The sequence below is a fragment of the Zootoca vivipara genome, chromosome 9, assembly GCF_965207765.1.
Source record: "Zootoca vivipara chromosome 9, rZooViv2.hap1.1, whole genome shotgun sequence".
NCBI classification, from domain to species: Eukaryota; Metazoa; Chordata; class Lepidosauria; order Squamata; family Lacertidae; genus Zootoca; species Zootoca vivipara.
In genome coordinates, this window is record NC_142592.1 from 44,005,017 (window position 1) to 44,020,927 (window position 15,911).

The following is a 15,911-nucleotide window of genomic DNA, read 5'->3' on the forward strand; positions in this document are numbered from 1 at the left end:
CTTTTTAACAAACAAGGGCATAGTAACGAATGTGGGTTGTGCTGCATTTTATCACTTTTGTGTGCTGCTTGAGTTCCTTTTTCTCGGGCTTGGCCTTTAGCCCTGCGAGATGTGGAAAAACCGGTTTTTATGTTTAATCGCTGCACTTCCCTTAATACCCACAGGCACAGCGTCCTTTGCCGCTGCTGTTGCTGCCTCCGCCTGCAGCTAACACCTCAGCCTCGGCTCCTTTCCCTTGCAAGCATTTTCTTACCACTCCAGCTGCCTCACACAGAGGCAGCTGTGTCTCTGCCGCTCCCTCCCTTAAAAGAGGAAAAAAAACACCCTCTAAAAGTTCTCCAAATTTACCTCTTGTGCAAGGTGGACGTGTGATCACAGGTACCAAGGAGGCAAATTTCCGCTCCGCCCCGGAGGGTTCTGAGGCATTCCAGAGATGATGGCTACAGAAGATGGCAGGAATGTGAACACCCTCAAGGAAGTGTGGAGCAGAGAAGAGAATGCCTTGTGTGCAGATTGCGGGGAACCTGGTAAATCAATTTTTGAGGCTTCAGGGCAGACGTGGAGGACAGCTAGCAAACGTGATGGACGTCTGCAGTCAAAGAAATGACCGTTCCTTGGAAGGAGTGGCGGGTTGTGGGGAATTAATGAAGGAGAAGCAGCGCTGTGCCCTTTGGGGGCCAGGCAGGTTTGGGCATTGTGCGCTTTATCTAGCCTGGAGCTCCTCCAGATAACTTGCGCATTGAGCACTCATCCTGATCTGCTTGCACAAAGCTTCCATGGAGATTAGATTATATCTGGTCTTTGCTGAGTGTTCGTTCTGATTTGTTTGAGGGTATGTTATAAGACAATGAGCATTCATCCTAAAGTGTGCGCAGGGCATTCATATATATTTCCATTAATCATTCATTCATTCCTTGCTGTTTTAAAAGTGAGTTTGTTGTGCTAAGGCAGGGGTTTGGGGACCTCAAGCCTGGGAGGCTGGCTGTGGCCCCCTGTACCTCTCTGTTTAGCCCTTGCACCTTTATCAGGCCACACCCATGGCTTCACCCCCTGAAGTGTTACTGGCTGATTGGAAAGTCTTCTTGGATTCTAATAACGGTCCCGCCATGTGACATGAAATCCCAGGGTGGGCCACAACGAAGTAAAATAACGGCATTTAGAAACAGTTTTAAACAAATTTCCGTCAGTGAGGCCTAAAATGTATGCCTCTCAAGGGTCAATGGCCTTGGTGAAGAACTGCATCTTCAAACCCATGAAGAAAGCTTGATAATGAAGGTGACAGAAACATCTTTGTGGTGAGGGAATTCCATCACTTGGGGGCTGCTGCAGAAAATGCCCTCTCTCTTGCCTTGAGTTTGGGGCTGTCAGGATGGCGGATGGAGAGTGGACCTTAGAAGGTTGGCCTGGAATGATTGTGGCAAACCTAAACTGTGCTCGGGTTCTGCTTGTATAGGATTACTACAGGCCTCTGGCTGGTCACTAAGAAGAGGGTGATGAAGAGCCTTTGTCAGCATCCAGCAGGACTCCACTTATATATTAGTCAAACAAGGCCGCTCAAGAACTTTTTTTGGGTGGTGGTGGTGGTGTTCCAGCCTGTTTATTAAATAAATATAATACCCAGTCTCCAACCACTGATACACTTTTATTCCCCTTAGACCCTGACTGGGCCTCCTATACTTTGGGAGTCTTCCTCTGCTTAAACTGCTCAGGGATTCATCGCAACATCTCTGACATCAGCAAAGTCAAGTCACTAAGGATGGACCACTGGGATGAAGGTCAAGTGCAGGTGCGTCTTGTGTCCCCAAGAAGCTACTCACTCGATGATATATTTGCACAGGAGATGCAAACGATTCCCCCCTCTTTTCTCTCAAGAATGCTGGCAGTAAAGAGGGAAGGGAAGAAAGGAGAGCACGAAGCTTCAGAAATGTAAGATGGAGGATGAGAAAAGGTTGAGCTCTCCTGAGGTTGCTGTGTCAGGGAAGGAGGGGACCCCTGGGGCCTTGTAGAGGTCAAATGTCATGGTGATGTGGCTGGTGCATAAGCGTGGAATAGGAGAGATAGGGATGTGTGTTAGATGCAGAGTCACTCAGGTGGCCACAACCGTGTGGCTGACTCCTTCCTCTCCTCCACCCCAAAGCCTGGATTGCTTTGTGAGTGTAGCAAAAGGGTTTGAATTGTTTGTCACAAATCTGAAACAGTGATCTGGGGCCTAGCCACAGATCTCATTAGCAGGGAGTTCAATAGCAGCAGGATTTTGTGATCAAGAACAAAGCTTGCAAACTGCCTGAAAGTCACTGGTCCATGCTGAAGAATGAAAACATTTGGGTGCCAGACTTATAGACATGCAATTTTATTATGTGTACTTGTTTTTAATTTTTGTTGATTTCATCTGTATTTTTGGATGAGCATTTTATATTGGGCTGCACATAAATCATACATTTTAAACACCCCCCCCCAATAATCTTGCAAACTGCAGTTTTTTTCAGGGTGCTGAGAACTGTAGCTTTGTGATGGGGTAAATTACAGTTCCCATGATTGTTTTGGAGGGGGGGGTATATGCTTTAAATGTGCTTTCAATCAGTGGTTCCCAAACTATTTCAGGCCACTGCCCTTTTGGTTCAATAAGCTCATCCCCAGTGCCCCCTACCCTACAAAAAGCATCATTCAGAATAGTGGTTTGCGTGACCCACCAAGGCCAATAATAGAACCATAAAATTCGAAACAGTAAAAGTTAATTCAAAATCCAATTGAAACAATTTAGTTTAAGTAATTCAGCAAAATTGATGAACTGGATCGAGTGATACCAGCTTTTGAAAGTCATTTAACTAGAGTCTTAGATACATTTAGTAACTATTTCACTGTTCTGCAAATTCTAAATGCGTTGGATGGGCTTGATGAAGTGATACCAGTTTCCCAGTGTCTGGTTTAAAGTCACGTAGCAAGAGTCTTAAATCACCACCTTTAGTAATCTGGAGTCTGTTTCATTGCTTGGAGAGAAGTTGGATGACCACACTTAAAACCACGTTCCACCGAATATGTTGTTGGAAATGCAACACAGAGCTTTTTGACCACTGTGCTTAGAAATTTCCTTCTGTAACCAAACCTCTTGGTATGATTTCTTAAGCTTTGTCTTCAGCTCAATGCCATTTTGTAGCTCAGGGCTTGTCCACCTGTTAGATGACTGGCAGGTAGGTGGTCTCACCCACCTGTCCAAGTTGACCTGTGTGGGGTACAGGCTGGAGGGGTCAGTGGAGAATTCAGTCCTGCTGGCTGCAGGGGTCTCCTTTGTCAGTATGTTTCCCGCTTGGAATACACTGGGAAAACTGCACCCAGCAGGAATGAACCCTGTCCATCCGCTGATATCACCCAGTAACATCAGATGATTGACAAGTGGATGTGGTTTGGAGAAATTGCCTTGCAGGCCAACTTGGACCCTTTGGCAGCCCAAGGCTGGCATTCAGCCTGGAGGTTTTTTCCTCCCCACCAACCCACTCTAGGGTCTAGTTGGAGGACAGCTTTGCAATGTGTAAAATGGCCCTGATTTCATTGATAACAGAATCCCAGAATGTGATTTCAGCCTAATCTCCCCAGTTCATCACGTTCTGATTTTGGGAGACAATTAGCTGCACAGACAATGGATATTGTGCAGAGTTGTAGGTGGCAAGGCTCTTGAAAATTTTAGGGGTGGTACATAAAAGTAGGACCACCCAGGAGAGCATCTCTGTCAGCTGATCCCAGGTAGCTGGGGCTGATGGGAGTTGGAGTGCAAAACATGTGGAGGGCACCAGGTTGAGGAAGGCTGGCTTACATGAAAAGTGTATGAGCAGTAACTTGTGCATCTTCCCCTTTTTAGTTTTTGATGCAGCACGGGAATGCAGTGGCCAAGGCAACGTATGAGGCCCATGTTCCTATGTACTATTACCGCCCAGTCCATACTGATTGCCAGTAAGTGCCGAATCTCCATCTGGAAAGGGACAAAGGGTGTGGGGTTGTGCATTGCAAGATTTGTCTTACCTGTCACTATATCATCTCTTGCGACTTCCCACAGAGTCCTGAGAGAGCAGTGGGTACGAGCCAAATATGAACGGAAAGAATTCACGGAGCCAGGAAAACATCCGCCGTATTCCAATGGTAATCATTCTGCAGTGGAATCAATCCCTCTGAAAAGCTAGCAGCCTTGTGACCAGTGCCAGATTTATGTATAAGCTAAACAAGCTATAGCTTAGGGCCCCACTCTCTTGGGGCCCCCCAGAAAAGTTTAAAGGAAAAAACACCTGTATTTACATTTCCAAAATTTAAGATAAAAAACAAATAAAATAAAGCCAATGTACATACAGCAACAGTGTTTTGTGTTGTGTAGGTTCCTATGATGTAAGTAATGCGCCCCGCCTGCTCCCCAAAATATCACTGGTTTGCTAATTTCTATATATAGGGCGCCTACATTCTGCATGGACGGGTTGCATGGCAACATGTGCAAATGGCTTTAGATACCTATTTGGTCCATAAATTACCATATAGCATACATTCAACACAAAAAGCAGCGACAGCTGGATGTATAAAGGGCCCCATTACCTTCAGTAGCTTAGGGCCTCATCAAACCTAATCTGGCCCTGCTTGTGACAGGTGTTTTTAGCGGGGCCTATCAAGATCCTGGGGTTCTTGTGACTGCCCCCGGGATGCCAGGTGCAGATTCAAAGAGTTTTAAAGAGAAAGACAATTTGGCACATTGTCTTCCCTCCTTCAAACTCCTGGAGTGGGTCATGAAATGACATAATCAGGGCTGCTCACCAGAGGAAATGGTTTACCTGTGAAACAGGAAGAATTGTAATTCGGTGCTTGTGGCCTGTATGTAGCAAAGGGTGTGAAAACAGAGTGGAAGACCATCTCTCTGTGTGAATACTTCCTCAGTGGGGGCAGGCAGAGCAGTTTTGAGGTCCACCTTCCACCCTTTTAGAACTGAAGTACTTATAGCATGGCTGCTACTTTTTCTTATAGCAAAGCCTCCCCCCCCCCAAAAAAAGACTTCAGAAATTCAATGATGCTTTTTTCTGGCAGCGTTGGAGGAAAGGGCTACCTGCTGAATTGTTGCTGTCACACATCTGTAAAAAGACACAAGGAACGGTCATAGGAAAAGTGGAAGCTAGAACTTAAGTAGCTAGTCCTTAATAACACAGATCAAATAATTCCTCGATCATCTCTCGTCTAGGATGTCTCTCACCCTGACGGCATGGAGGAGAATGCACTGTGCTAAAATATGTAGACTTTTGGAGTAGAATGATGGAGGGGTTTGGTCACTGTAGGGCAGTATGTATCTGCTGTACAGAAACGTCAATAGTTCACTGGCAGGGGCCATAGCTCAGTGGCAGAGCCGCACTATTGCATGCAGAAGGCCCCAGGTTCAGTCCTCTTGAGATCACCAATTAAATGATGAGGGAGAAGGTGATAGGAAATACCTTTCTCTGACTGAGACCCTGAAGGACTACTGCCAACCAAAACAGAGAATATTGGGCTAGATCAGGCTTCCTCAACCTCGGCCCTCCAGATGTTTTTGGCCTACAACTCCCATGATCCCTAGCAAGCAGGACCAGTGGTCAGGGATAATGGGAATTGTAATCTCAAAACATGTGGAGGGCCAAGGTTGAGGGAGCCTGGACTAGATGGACAAATAGCCTGGTATAATCTGTTTACAAATGCACTAGGTAAGTGAGATGCAGGAGCAACTACATAGGCCTCTTCCAGACAGCCTTTTCATTGAGCATTAATCCATATTTGCTTGCATAAAGCCTAGGCAGAGGTTAGGCAATGTCTGGTCTTTCTTTATTGAGTATTTGTTGTGGTTTGCTTGCAAGGAGGTTATGTGGCTGAGCATTCATCCTCCCGTGCTTGCGTGGTGTGTTTGCTTCTTCCCCTTAATCATTTGTTCATTCCACACTTTTCAGTGCATTCCCCCATTGCTTTCCTAGGTGCAAAAAGTCGTGTGTGTGTGTGTGTGTAAGTGGATTTTTTGCACTAGGATGACAGGGCACTTTAATCCACTTCAGTTGCATGAACCTAAATTCCCAGTATATGCTGGAATTTCTCCCACTACATACTGGCAGTCTGTAGGCAACCCTGATACAGTACATGGCAGCTTCCTGTGTGTCTTGGGCTGCCTGATGTCTCCATTCTGGCCAGGGCATGTAAGCTCCAACTTGCATTTTCCTCCTAGGATTGAAGGAAGGGATCCTGTGGAAGCGAGGCAGAGACAACGGGCAGTATCTTCCGCGCAGGTTTCTGCTGTCCGAGAGAGAGGGCTGTCTCAAGTATTTTGTCAAACAGGATGTGAGTAGCAATCTACTTGTGTGAGTGCATCCCTGTGGGAATATTAGGGATGTGGATTAGGATATATTATTAGATAGATCCTATCCAAGCTTGTGTTAGCAAGCTTCCAATATCAGCAGAGTGACATTCCCCTTTTGTGCGCAGCAAAGCGTGAACGTTAGGTTTGCTAAAACCTGTACAATATTACACTTCAATATTATACTTCCTGGCAAATCCCCTTAGTCCCTCTTAAAAGAAATACACGACACAATAGTATTAAAATAAGATAGAGTTTACTCACATGACATCCTGAGTTAACAGCATAATCTCAGAAAGGCAGGCTTACGTAGAAAAGTTACAAATAGCCTACTTAGTAAAGTGAGGCTCCATCTGGTCTCTCTCTTGGCAGCAGGCCAAGAGGGAGAACCATCCTAACTGGAGATTCTCTGGAGATGTGTTCCCGTTGAAGGAGAAAAGGCTAAGAGAGAGAATGGCTGCTGGCTAGGGGCGTTTTTCTGCCAGCTAATCCATCTCATCTGCATATCTGGAGGAACAGGAACTGAACTTAGTCAGGTGTCCCTCCAGGTGAGTTCCTGTTAGTGGACACTCTAGGAACTGTTGTGACTTGTCTGCCCCAGTGTTCCATCCCACAATCCCAACCCGGAATGGGCAACCTTTCCTACAGTCTTCAGAAGGATGCTTCAGAATTTTCTTTGCAGTGCCGTAAGGAAACCTGAGTTGCCCTTGCATTGCCCCTGTCATCTCACATCTCTTCACACTTTAAACTGTTAAGGGCCTGCCCCTGTTTTTATTTTTGCCTATGAAGCTCTGCAAGATCCCTTGTGCACCAGTGTTGTTGTATAAATACCAACATTATCTTCTTTGCAGGCCAAAGAACCAAAAGTAGTTGTTAAAATTGACACTGTCAATGCCACGTTCCAGCCAGAGAAGACAGGGAACCCAAATGGCCTGCAGATCACCTACCTGAAAGAGAACAAGACTCGCAACATCTTCCTTTATCACGAGGATGGCAAGGTACAGGGGCCTTGGCTAGCAGTATGGTGTGGCACTGTAGGAAATTGTGGAGAAAGCCTGGATTTGACAGAGTCAGCGTCTTCTATCAGAAGATGGTCTAGATAGGGAGTGACACAGGTAGATCTCTGGGTGATTCGCAGTAGGTCAGCATTGGTTTCTGACTCAATAGCTTGACAACAGCAACAGCAAAATGACTTTATCCATCTAACTGGGCTGCTGAAATGAAGAAAGCTAAACAGGAGTGGTCTTCTGTGCGAAAGGCTTGTGAGCCTAGTTTCCGTTCTGGTGCCAAAAACATTCCTAGGTTCAGAAATGTGCTCAGAAGCAGCCTTTCTTCAATATCAACTGCATGTGTTTTGCACCTGGCTCTGGCTAGTGGGTCTTAGGGGTTCTAATAAAAAAACACAAAGTTGACCCAAGAAGCCTGGGGCCTGCCCACATCTCGCATAAATTGTACTAGAGGTCAAAGTCCGCCATTGGAGACAACCCAGATCCTTCTTGCTTCATGTCTGGAAATCTTTGTGTCCAAGGCAGACTCCCTTTCCTCATCTCTCACACCATCTGAACTTAGCAATGGCTGCAACAGCTGCAAATTAAATACAAGTCCTTAGCACTGCCAGTAAATATGGCCGTGGTAGGAAACCATTGTGGGGAAGGATGCTCTTTGGATTATTATGAATTCTAGCTGTGGGAGATGTTCACTGATGTTGCCCAGGAACTTTATTCAATTGGACTTTGGGTTCCTCAGTCACATGCTGCAACCTTACCAGGAAGGAAGTTCCATAGGCATAGGGGATTAGACAAATTCATGGAGGATAAGGCTACCAGTGTTTACTTGTCACAATGGCTAAGTTCTGCCTACACTGTCGGAGGCAGTGTGCCTCTAAATACCAGCTGTTGGGGATCACAAGTGGAGAGGGTGCTGTTGCATTTACATTCTGCAGGTGGGCTTTCCGTGGGTTTCGCCGCTATAAAAGCAGGATACTGGTCTAGATTGGAGCTGGCTTTTCTTAGAAACCAACGAGATTTGCTTCTGAGTATACCTTCTGAGAAGACAGGAGTGCCTGGCGTGCTATGGTCCATGGGGTCACGAAGAGTCGGACACGACTAAACGACTAAACAACAACAACAACAACATACCTGCTTGGGGGTCAGGCTTCCGGTTCATTGTTCTTTTGTGTGCCCTTCCTCTATCTAGGAAATTGTGGACTGGTTCAATGCAATCCGCGCAGTACAATTCCACTATTTGAAGGTGGCCTTTCCTGTTGCCAGTGATCAAGAGGTAAGGAAGTTATGGAACAAGATTGGGCTCCTTCAGGCAGCCTGTTTATCCAACATTCATCCTGATTTTCTTGCACAAAGTTTGTGCAGAGATGGGACTATGACTGGTCTTTATTGAGCATTCGTTTTGATTTATTTGCAGGAAAGTTATGTGACAGCAGCATTCATCCTGATTGTCATGTCAGGTGTTTGTTTGGTGTTTACACATTGCCTTGTTTATCCCACACTTTTCAGTGCATTCCATTTCTTAACTGCATTTTTTGCAGTTGGTTTGATTTCTTTAAAAGTGGATCTGTTGTGCTGGGGCAACAGAGCACGTAAATCCACTTTGACTGCAGAGACCTAAATTTTTAACATGTGCTTGAATTTCTCCTGCATAGCCTGCTTTCAAGGCTGCACTACAGACTAACTGACTTCCTAGTGTCATTGCAAATCGAATTGCTTTAAGCTCTTTGGCCATCTTTGACTCAAAGTGAAATTGGGTAGAGTGTGTGTTTTTGGTTGGGACAGCATTAGGCATTTTGTGTGTGGGGGGGGGGGGAGCTGGCATGTTTGGCTGGACAGAACTAGTTGTTTTGATACCTTGGGTAAAAATACGTTTTCCCCTACCCTACCCTACCCCACCCCATTTCCAGTCTATCCAAAACTTTGATTATGCATATTGTTTGAGTGTCCTCCCAGCCATTTCTGATAAGTCAAAAGCTGTCCTTCTGTTGCAGCTCAAAAGCCGGCTGACTCGGAATTTCCTGAAAGAAGGCTACATGGAGAAGACTGGGCCCAGGGTATATCAATTTATTTATTTAGGTTTCTATATTCATTTTAAATCTCTGTTCATCTCAGAAGCTATTGGGAAGTGACAATATGTTGTTGCTTTTTTTTTTAAATCACCTGCCCAAGGTTTAGCCCAAGAGTCAACTATCAGCAAAATGAAAACAGCAAGAAGGCATCTTGTGAGATTAAGGTTGAGGCAGTCACACTGCTTCACTTCCAATCATTACATCCTATATAATAATGTCCAAGTTGTCCCTGCGTCCAGTTGTCCGGTGTGTCCCTGGGGTACTGCGCATGGGCCCCAGGGACACAGGGATTGGACAGCAGAGACGACGTACACACACACGCACACGCTCTCCCCCCCCACCCCTCTGCCAACTGCCGCTCCCAGCCGGACAAGCGCCTCAGTGTGCTTGCGCTAAAGAGCGAGGAGGAGGAGGAGGCTGCTTTAGCCCCCTTCCCCCCCTACGACCAGCAGACCAAGGGGCTCAGTACCTTGGATGCCGGTCTGGTGGGACATGACGGCAAGCAGCCGCCAGGAACTGCCGCCTCTCGGGCCAGGGGCAAAGGCAGGAAGCGGCGCCGGGGAAAGAGAGCCGCAACTCAGCGCCTCGCTTGCCTTCGCCCCGGCGGAGGCTCCTTCGGGCCAGGCAGCGGCGCCAGGACTCGGGCCGGAGACACCGGCGAAGCGGCAGAGACACCGGGAAAGCGGCAGAGTCACCGCTGCCATGTGCAGCTGAGGAGGCGGCGGGCTGAGGAGGGCGGCCCGGGCCGAGGCGGCGGGCGTCGAGCCGAGGGGGCCGCCGGGGAGGCCGCCTCGAGCTCCGGGCTCCTTCCTTCCTCCTCCTCCTCCAGCAGCAGCAGCAGGAGCGCGACAATGGTGGGACCCCCTCCTCCCATCTCCCGGCAGCTCCGGCCGCCCCTCGCAGCTCCTCACGGGCGTCGCCATAGCCTCTGGCTGGCTGCTGGAAGAGGAGGAGTAGGCTCGCTGGCCCTGGGATCCACCCACCGCCGCCTCCTTTCCGCCCCTTGGCTGCCTGAGCCCCAACACCTCTCCTTTTCCTAGCGGCGCCCATGGTGTCCTGGCCGAGGAGGTGGCACCGCGGCCCCGGCTTCTGCCGAGACACGCGCTCTAGCGCCCGTTTTTAAACGGGCTGAATTCCACTGGTATCCCATAATATTTTATACCACAAGTGTTCTGGTATATTTTTGTCCTGCTATGGTATCTTCTAACACACACACACACACACACACACACACACACACACACACACACTCCCCAGACAGCTTTAATGTGGTAGTACTGGGGAAGCATTGTAGAACAAATTAAAGTAGGGAAAAAACCCACTACTAATGTTGTAGAATACAGTGGTACCTCTGGTTAAGAACTTAATTTGTTCCGGAGGACCGTCCTTAACCTGAAACTGTTCTTAACATGAAGCACCACTTTAGCTAATGGGGCCTCCTGCTGCTGCTGCACGATTTCTGTTCTCATCCTGAAGCAAAGTTCTTAACCCGAGGTACTATTTCTGAGTTAGCAGCGTCTGTAACCTGAAGCATTTGTAACCTGAAGCATTTGTAACCCGAGGTACCACTGTACCTGCAATAAACAACAGCCTGGGTGGGCCCTCTTAACTCTGTGCTACTAGGGCACATGTGATATAGGAATTGATTTGTGTAATCTCAAAAACTTGTAAAAGTTGTGCAAGTGACAATAAAGTACAGTGGTACCTCAGTTTACGACGACTACCCGTTCTGGGGAGCCGGTCACTCCCCGAGTCCGTCGCTCGCTGAAGGCACACTTCTGCGCATGTGTGAAGCGTCGATAGAGCGCTTCTGCACACGCGCGCACTGCGCAGATTGCTTCTGCACATCCGTGCGCGCGGAACCCAGATGTAATCCAGGTCCACGGCAGTCGTTCTCTGAGTTTGTCATAAACGGCAGTCGCAAACCGAGGTTCCACTGTATTTCAATTTCAATGCACTCCTAAAGTCACTTTTGAAGATTGACCAGGAGAGGGCTCCAACCTCTTGTAAACACCTCTGGTTCTTCTGCAGCAAAAGGAGTCTTTCAAGAAGCGCTGGTTCACTCTGGACCACCGAAGGCTGATGTACTTCAAGGATCCTATGGTAAGCCAGCAATCGGATTGCCCCTTATTGCCTCCTACTTTGCTCTGCTCTCAGTTCTTTACTATGTTACACTGTCTTCCAGCAGATGAATAGACATCTTGTGTTGCTTGAAACAGGAGCAGGGTTGCTGACTATCACACCGGCTCCTGTTGCCATGCTGATTTAGGAACCTAAAGTTTTAATGCTTGCTTTCTGCCCGTCAGACTTTCGTTAAAGCTGGGTTTCCCCCCCTCTCTGACCAGTGGCAAGCTCAAAACAGGTGCAGAGAGACGGCTCCTGAAACCTTGAACTGTTCCCACGGGATGGCCCCCAACTTGGACGGCTTTAAGAGAGAGTGGGAGAAATTCATGGAGCAGACGGCGATCGGTGGCTACTAGCCGTCATGGCTGTCCTCTGCATCCATGGTTGGAGGCAGCAATGCCTCTGAATATCAGCTGCTGGAAACCACAAGGCATGAGGGAGTGGTCTTGTGTTCAAGTCCTGCTTGCAGGCTTGGCACTTGGCTGTCTACTGTGAAAACAAGACACTGGACTGGATGAGCCATTGGCAGGAACAGAGAACCAGGTGTTCTTGGACTGTAGCCCCCATCATTCCTGACCACTGGCCATGCTGGCTGGGGATAATGGGACTTGGCCATTTTGGCACAGTCCATCATCTTCATCAACCATTCGTCTCTGGTCAGGACTTTGTCTTCTTTCCATCTCTGGCCCTGTAGTATCCGCGCTGCTGTCATTGCATACATAAATAATCGTTTCTGGTATATCTGCACCTAAAATTCCTAATAAAAAAAGCCTCTGGTTGACGGCCCCATCAGAGTTTTCATCCTGGTCCAGTGTGTGCTCTCGGTTGCTAAGGCGCGTCTCCCATTTCCCTCCTACCTTGCAGGATGCTTTTGCGAAAGGTGAAGTGTTCGTAGGTAGTGATGGGCATGGATATGGTGTCCGGCAAGGGCTGCCAACCGGCACGCAGGGCACCTTCACCTGGCCGTACGGCATCACCATTATCACACCTGACCGGGAGTACCTCTTCACCTGTGAGACTGAGAGGGAGCAGCAAGAGTGGATTGCAGCCTTCAGGCACGTTATAGAGCAGCCCATGACACCCCAGGAATATGCAAGTAAGTGTCAGAAAGACTTCCTTCTTGGGCACTTGGGTGTGTGTGGCAGGGATCTATATGGAGAAGTCAAGCGCTGTCACCCTCTCTTGCTCCAGACCAGAGGTGCAGCAAGTTTTGGGAGGGCCCTCTGCCCTCCACCTGCATCACCACAACCTTCTCTCTCTCTCATATATAACATTCCTGACAGTAAGAGCTGTTCGACAGTGGGATTTGCTGCCAAGGAGTGTGGTGGAGTCTCCTTCTTTGGAGGTCTTTAAGCAGAGGCTTGACAGGCATACGTCAGGAATGCTTTGATGGTGTTTCCTGCTTGGCAGGGGGTTGGACTGGATGGGCCCTTGTGGTCTCTTCCAACTTTATGATTCTATGATTTACATTTCAAAATACTCATTTAAGCAACCTTAAATCAATGACTTCCCTTCTTCTCTTTCCGTGGTCCATTTTGCATGCCATACATCCCCTGCATATTTTACATGAACTAAACCATTCTGTAAACCATTGTTACATCCATCAAAACTTATTTACCCTGTTGAATTTATCTTAATGCTACCAGCGTTTTTTAATGCACGCAATTCTCACCCATATCTTCAGTAAACATTTCCCAGTCTTCTTTAAACGTACATTCTTCTTGTTCTCTTATTCTGTATGTTAAATCTGCAAGCTGCGCGTATTCTATCAGTTTAAGCTGCCATTCTTCTTTAGTTGCTCATTTTCCATTTTGGGGCTAACGAGCCGCAGTAGTAGCATACATAAATAGTCTTTTTTGACACCAGGGAATTTCCCTCTGAATTATTCCCAACAAAAAGGACTCTGGGTTTTGTTTTTTTTTTAATGTACTTTTAAAACGGGATGCAGGTGGTGCTGTGGATTAAACCACTGAGCCCAGGGCTTGCTGATCAGAAGGTTGGCGGTTCGAATCCCTGCGACGGGGTAAGCTCCCGTTGTTCGGTCCCAGCTCCTGCCCACCTAGCAGGAGCGGCTAGCAGCGGCTTTGTCATGCTGGCCACATGACCTGGAAGCTATACGCCAGCTCCATTGGTCAATAATGCGAGATGAGCGCCGCAACCCCAGAGTCAGTCACGACTGGACCTAATGGTCAGAGGTCCCTTTACCTTTACTTTTAAAACATTTTTTTCAATTCATTATATATCATTTCCCAATACCCTTTTACAAGTCCACCACATATGATATCATATCATATCACACCACAACACTTTCTCTTCCCCGCCCCCGAAAACACATGTACATGTTCAGCAGGCTCAGATGAACAGCTTTCGTACATGCTCACATACATTGCAGCATTTTTGCTCTTAAAGCAGCACAGGGGAGCGGGGGTCTCCTACATCAGCCCTGGCCCGGAGAAGCAAAAAATTCATCTTCTCTGCCTCTCTATCTTCTTATTTCTCCATGTTGCAGCTAACTCTTCTTTTTACAGTGAGTGTGCTGCTGCATTCAGAGCAAACGGTTGCTCCCACTCTCTCCAGTGCTCAGGCTGCCCCTGGACACAGCCACACCTGTTTGCTTTGCTTGCAGCAGTGCCTCAACTGTATTTTTTTCTAAAGACACTGGAGACTGTCAACTATTGTGGGGACATTGTTTTAGGAAACTCAGAGGCTGCAGGGCCTCTGATCTGTGCCCCAGAATCTGGTCTTATGGGTGTTTCTGTGGCTGACCTCTGGAAACCCTACCCTGACTTTATTGTGATTTTACCAGGCACTGTCCACATCCTTGAAAGCTTGTCTCTGCACCCTTGAGAACTGGAAACTTAAATTAGAAGATAAAACAAAATCTGCATTCCTTGTGCCCAACACTCAATTCTGTTTGAGAATATATGTAACTGCAGAACTCGTCCCTCCCTGCTCTGATGCCTCCTCTGTTTTCCTACAGTTGAAGCTTATTTCAAGCTGAAGCCCTAACATCTTTGAAGGTGAGAGACTTGCTGCTTCTCTACTTGTTGGTCTGCCCTCTTGGGAAACACAGGGTTAAAGAACGCATCCTTTCTCAAAGAAGCTGCTTTGCTATATTCCAGCGCCTCGTGGTTGGGCTCCATTTGGACAGCAGAGCTTTCTGCCATTTTGATCAGCAACGGATCCAGAGGGAAAGCGCAGGGGCTGATCAATTGAGGCATCGTTTGTCCTGTCCCACCATAGGCTTGGCAGGCTTGCTTTCTATTGGTCATGCTATATGCAGGGGCCCTCCTCTGTGGCTTACTACTGCTTGCTATTGGTTGGCTGCTGTCTATTCAAGGCTTCAACAGGAAGACAGAAAAAAAAACCCACTCATCAAAACAGCTGTGTGTATATGTACCAAACTGATGAGTATTTTATTTTGCTCCTGCTTCTACTGTTGCCCCATGTCTCTCACTCTCTGGTTATTCTGATGTCCTAGCTGCCAGGCTTCCCCACTTTGCTATCTATTCAAAGCCATGATAAACCTGCCATCTTTCTCTTGACTTCAAGTTCCCTGCAGCAGCGCTTGTCTTTTGAGTTCATACTGTTGCCTCCAGTAGAAAAACGAGGACTGTCATGAGTACAGAGACTGTTCTGGGTGGTCCAGTCATGCATGCCTCCCTCTTAAAACTGGCCAAGAAACACACACACACACACACACACACACACACACACACACACACACACACAACTTATCTCCCCAAAGCATCAGACCAGCCAAATAATTTCAGGCAGATTGGTCAAAGGGTATCAGTTTTTTATAAGGCATATCCTCCAAGGTATTCCTAGTTTTCAGTGGAGAACCACCTATTCCTCTGCTTGTAACTTGGCATGATAATTTTGGTGTACCTTTTTTAATAGACCCCATTTTATACCTGACAGATGCATTGATCTCTCTGCCTCTTGTCCTCTCCACATCAACTTTCTGTGACCTGTATAAGCTGCTCCAGACTATTTCTATTTCTTCATCCCAGCGGAAATGAGTGAAAAATAATCAAATGAAATATGTTGTTGTTGTTCTTGTTCAGAACTCTTCCATTTGAATTCACATATGCTGTCCTAACTAAACCGAAAGAAACGAATGGGGCTTGTTCCTTTCATTTTCCATTTGTTTTCCACAATGAATATACACCCCTACTCAAGAGACAGCTATAACAACACAACTTATTCTTTATAGACAAGTTCTTGGGGATTCTCGCCAGCCTGCTTGGCCCTCTTCTCTGATCCAAGATCTCTGCAGTTAGCAGATGAGCCTGCCAGATGAGAAAGTGGGGGTCCTAGCCCTCTCTGCCAGATGAAGAACTCGAACTCAGGTTTCTCTGTCTGCCCAAG

The 15,911-nt window shown here is 47.3% G+C and overlaps 1 protein-coding gene across 3 annotated transcripts; it reads left to right on the forward strand.

Moving 5' to 3' along the window:
• Positions 1-187: 187 nt before the first annotated feature.
• On the forward strand, positions 188-15,598 carry LOC118090835 (arf-GAP with dual PH domain-containing protein 1). Of its 3 annotated transcripts, XM_035127101.3 has the most exons (12): positions 188-527; positions 1,656-1,786; positions 3,854-3,945; positions 4,049-4,131; positions 6,209-6,321; positions 7,189-7,335; positions 8,534-8,617; positions 9,336-9,398; positions 11,445-11,516; positions 12,402-12,633; positions 14,518-14,557; positions 15,462-15,598. In XM_035127101.3, the coding sequence occupies exons 1-11, from the start codon at positions 434-436 to the stop codon at positions 14,544-14,546; spliced, it is 1,140 nt and encodes a 379-aa protein (XP_034982992.1). In that variant the 5' UTR covers positions 188-433; the 3' UTR covers positions 14,547-14,557; positions 15,462-15,598. The 3 variants fall into 3 exon arrangements, with proteins under 3 accessions (XP_034982992.1, XP_034982991.1, XP_060135839.1); XM_035127100.3 differs by having other exon boundaries at positions 14,518-15,598; XM_060279856.2 differs by lacking the exon at positions 14,518-14,557.
• Positions 15,599-15,911: the final 313 nt, after the last annotated feature.